At 32.1% G+C, this 5,108-nt stretch overlaps 1 protein-coding gene across 1 annotated transcript; it reads left to right on the top strand.

Moving 5' to 3' along the window:
• Positions 1-3,266: 3,266 nt before the first annotated feature.
• LOC149572181 (protein SODIUM POTASSIUM ROOT DEFECTIVE 3-like) lies at positions 3,267-4,831 on the top strand. The gene is made up of 3 exons (XM_089813444.1): positions 3,267-3,626; positions 4,150-4,225; positions 4,376-4,831. The coding sequence occupies exons 1-3, from the start codon at positions 3,399-3,401 to the stop codon at positions 4,507-4,509; spliced, it is 438 nt and encodes a 145-aa protein (XP_089669570.1). The 5' UTR covers positions 3,267-3,398; the 3' UTR covers positions 4,510-4,831.
• Positions 4,832-5,108: the final 277 nt, after the last annotated feature.

Here is a 5,108-nt window from a genome sequence, read left to right as displayed (position 1 = left end):
ATATTCAATATGTTCGATACAATATTTTATCAAAAACATTGTAGTGTTCCCATTATGCACCTCTAGTACCAATTTTGATGATGTGAGCATATATATTTGCCCTTTTATTATAAAACTCAAATTTTCCTTCCTAGTATTTTCTCTAACATTTCATTGCTGACTTTCCATTCATGAATTTATCATTGATTTCTTCCCACACTATCACATGTATGCCAAGTGTAAGATGGTGACAATATTTCAAGGATATTTCCAAATGCATGTACATGGTTGGGCTTGGACATATAAGAAATATATTTCTCTATCTCTAAAAGTTATCGTGAAATATATTGCTCTAATGTTTCTAAATGAAGTTATCTTAAGATTGGTTTGGTCCTTTATTGATTGTCTTGCTCTAATTGTTAGAGTGGAAAGATATGACTTGTAATGGAGATTCATGGCATGCATAATGGTAAATTATTCTATGCTATAATACAATTAATTGACCCTCTTGTATGTTGGTACAATTTGGTGTATTCATTTGAGGATATTCTTATGATTTGGGTCCCAAGCAATTTGTTGTAACATGTTACTTTTGTCTTGGGATTTAATGACCATATAAGACAATGCATGTGTACTAATATTTTATATAAATTGGTTAGAGGTTCTAGTTATAGGTAGTGTAAAGCATCACAAAGAAGGAAAGGCAGTGAAATAAGTGGCACTCGTGCCATATGGTTAGAAAGTAAATTAGTATGGTATGCCACTAGGATAATTATGATCTGTATCATAATTTTAAGGAATGATCAAATGCAAACTTGTAAGTGAGGAAAGTGAATGTACCTAATTTCTTATCAATTGTATATTGATAATGATGATGTAAGATATTTATTTGTAGACCAACTTGATAATAATCCAGTTCAATATTTTTCCATATTGTTTTCATTACTAGTTATGTTTGTTTGTGCATTTCCATTGTTTCTTCCTTTAGTTGCAAGGTTGGACATCTCCTTCAAGGCCATCTATCCTTAGTTGCATCTCTAATCACAATGTTTCATTTGTAATTCATGTACTTAGCTAACTAATAACTCAATTGATATCTGCATTCAATATTTTTCTATTTAGATTAGAAATCTACCAAAAAATTGTTGTCAATCAACTATTTCCAACATTTATTCATAGTTTCTAATTCATCCTAGCTCTCGCCAACTCAAAAAATATGTTTTTCTACCTCCTCCACACTTTTATGCAAAATTTCCATTTAATGAGGTCATGTTGATCATTTTTCCCTAATGAACTAGCTACATTCTTCTTATCTAGAAACTCTTGAAAGTAGGTGGGAAACCATGCCTTATTGATCACACATTTTCTTCTTCCTTTCCTTGTGCAATTCTTCTAAATTTAGGCATGTCTTCCAACTATAGGAGGGAAGAGTAACTCCATAAATGCTATTGTAGACTCTATTTTATTATTATAAATGCTTATTTTCTTTTTTCTCTTTTATTTTAATAATGGATTTTCATATTCTCAATTATTTATTTATTTATCTATTTTTTGGTTTCTATAGTTATTTCTACATATCATTCTTTTACATGTGCATGTTATTTGTTAGGATTATCATTATTAAATGTCAACATAGTATATTTATGTTTTATTTCTATTTCTATTTGTTAGTACTCAAATATTTAGTTCTCAATCTGTAAAGTACAAGTACTTGTTCAATGAGACTAGTGAATCAACTAGCCTAGCATTATTGTTTTATGTTGATTGTCTTGGAGGAAGTAAATATATAATTGATTATCATAAGTGAAATTATTAACTAAGGTCAATGCTACAACTCGCATCCTTTGAGGCACTCACATCTCAGTGATCCTTATAATAACATTTGATTGTCTAATGTATAAAGGTAGGATAAAATGACATCAAGATCAATCACATGATAAAGTTGCCAGGTCTACATTTCTCCACCCTCATACATGTAAAATGACTATTATTTTGCACACATTGCCACAAGAGTATTAACATTTGATCAATCTAATATAGTTGACACATAAGTGCAACCATGCAGTAAAGTAAAACAAAAACCAATTAGTTCATTTTAATTTTATATTACTCATCAAATGTGTCAATTGATAATCAATAGCATTCAATCTATGACATTAGTTATTGGATCCCTTTTTAATAGGATTGGATAGGCTGATATTGAGGATTCTCTTCACTGATACTTGTTAGGTACCTTGTGACAATAAATGGGTTACAATCAATTTTAATAGAGCTTTATGGGGAAACCAAAGACCCTCAAGAGTTGTATGTGTATTGATATGGATATATTTTCTTATTAAATATGTTGGTTATTATGCCTTGACAAAAAGCTTCAGCAAAAACAAGTCAAAATAATTTGGAATAATAGTTAAAAATAAATAAAAATACAAAAATAGAATAAAAAACAAGTAGCCAAAGGTGTGATACAACATTTTACACAAACACAACAACACAAAAATAACCAAATGTCACAAGAAACACCACATTAACAAAGAAGAGAACCACAAGACAAATGAAACATAAAGAAAAAGTCTCCAATGAAAGACTAAGCAATTATGGGACAACTCATCACAATTGCCTCATGAGAGACAAACATAAAGTGCACAATACAAGCTGTAACCCATATGGTCGTTAATTTATGCATCAAATGTTCTTTCTATCAATGTATATCAACCACAAATATACTAAATAATTGCATCTTGAACATTTGAAGCAGGCGCAAGTCAAGCAAAAATATGTAATTGTTCATTAAATATTGTTAAGGACTTCTGCATGGATGGAGGAAAAATTTGGGACAGGCTAATCTCGAGACAAAATGTACTAAAAGACAAAACAAAGCAAACTTTTTTTTTCTATATTCATGAAAACTTAGTTATTTTTCTCCAATTTTTTTGTTGTTTTTGACTACAAATATGCAGATCATGAAGATCAAATGTTGAAATTTTCAGAAAAATCCAAGATATTTTCAATTTTTTGAAAATTGAAACTATACAGTTTGTAGGACTATCCCGTGTCCAAAAAATTGTATCTTTAGAGAAGAAAATGTCAGGCCTTCCAGTTTTTAATGACATTGAATCTTTTGTAAAATTCAAAAGATATTTTGGAAAAAAAAAACAGCCATCGTCCTGATATGGACACATGTTCTTATTGGGTATGTTTGTATTTGGGACTATTGGTGTCGGCACCTCAATCTCATTTGTTCTGTCGTTTGGGCCCTTTTTTTCTCTCCTTTGTCTTGTTAATTGTGCATTTCTACGTCTACCCCTAGACTAGGTAGCTACATCTAGTTTATAACTAAAAGATTTCTTTTTCTTTCTTAGTTTCTTCAAAGGGAGTTGTCCATCACCTGGGTTTGTCTAAAGTCCTTTGTGATTGCAAATATGAAGTGGATGAATCTGTGGGGAATCTGCTGTATATCTGCAGATTCTGCTGCAATTTGCTTTCCTCTGCCGAAAAAATATCTTCAAAAGAAAGATGCCAACAATGTCTCCGAACATACAATGCTTCTAGAGGGGCAGACAAGTGCAGTCTTGAAGCTTGGAGCTCAGAAAAATGCCTCTCATGGTAGAATTGAAGGGCAGATTCCAGAGATGAAGCAAAACCCCAAGGTTGAATTTGTTTGGAATCAGTATTAGTTTAAGTTCTGATGATTGGAATTGATCTTAATGTGTTCTTAATTGTTAAGCTGCATTGTATCTCTGCTTCTCAGTGCATGAAACTCTTTAGGGGTTATATATATATCACTTTTCAGGATCATATGATTACAGATTCTATTCCTTAATTGCTATAGATTTTCATGAATATGAATTCCTGCTATGATCCATCGCTCTTGAGCTTGAATGGTTCTTGCATCAATTGGTACTGAAACCATGGCTCTCTTTTTTTTTGTCTCAATCCTCCCATTTTGGCCTAGGAAGAACCACAACAATGTTGATTTGACCATCACAACAAAAGTAAGTATTGGTGATGGAGAGGGATCTCATCGAAGATATAGTCGCTACGCTAATCTATAAGTCTTTGTAGTTAGTGAATCACTAAAGATTAGAAGAGATCAATCATAGCAAGAATGACAACCCATGAGAAATTTGCAACTGAAGAATGGATTATAAATCTTGCTGGTAATTTGTGCAGGTGGTTGTGCTCAAAGTGTCACTGCACTGCCAGGGATGTGCCAAAAAAGTGAGAAGGCATATATCTAAAATGGAAGGTGTGGGTTTTTCACTATTGAAGTTTAATGTCATATAAGACTAGATGAATATGAACATATGACTTCTATTAACATTGAGACCAACTAACAAGTATGTTGTTTTGTAGTATATTATGACTGAACATATGGGTTTCCTCTTTATTTCCTCAGGGGTTATATCAGTTGCCATAGATTTGGAGAGGAAGATGGTCACAATCATTGGGAATGTATCGCCCTCTGGAATTTTGGAAAGCGTTTGCAAGGTAAAAAATGCAGAGATGTGGCCTAGCTCCATGAAATTATGATGATTTATACTGTACAGAATAGAAAGCTCTAGTTACAAGGGAAATGGACCACATGGCCTGCATTGTGACTTGCTCGGTGATTTTACATGTAATTCCATGAGAATCCAAGTGTAAGTTATATATTTCAGTTAAATGTAGGTATTGGAACTCATGAAGGGCGGTTGCTTCAACTTGTTCCTGTTTGGTTGCTGTAATAGGAATAGGAATAGAAAATTTGGAATACTTTTTCTATTTTGCTTTTAAAATGAACTTATATCATGACAACCCAAATGTAAGTTATATATTTTAGTTAAATGTTATTATTAGACGTTATGAAGGACAATTGCTTCAACTTGTTCATACGTTTTTAATGCAAGTAATATGAAACACTTTCATGAACTCTAAAAGATTTTTAGAATTCATAGTTGCAAGGTTTCAAATCCCTATAAACTGTAATTTATGACAGTTTTGAGTCTTGTTTTAAAGTAATGCTGGGTAATGGAAGGTCGGTACTAAGCCCAAGTCAAGTTCAATCACATTCTTGAAAACATGGGACAATTGTTTTTTCCTGGATAGATGATAAGATTGAACATAAAAAAGTGGCATCTTTTGGAAAATGT

This window comes from Cupressus sempervirens, chromosome 2 (genome assembly GCF_028749045.1).
Source record: "Cupressus sempervirens isolate cs-2001-9-10 chromosome 2, ASM2874904v1, whole genome shotgun sequence".
Lineage (NCBI taxonomy): Eukaryota > Viridiplantae > Streptophyta > Pinopsida > Cupressales > Cupressaceae > Cupressus > Cupressus sempervirens.
Note: the sequence above shows the minus strand (reverse complement) of the source record. Positions and strands in the feature narration are given on the sequence as shown.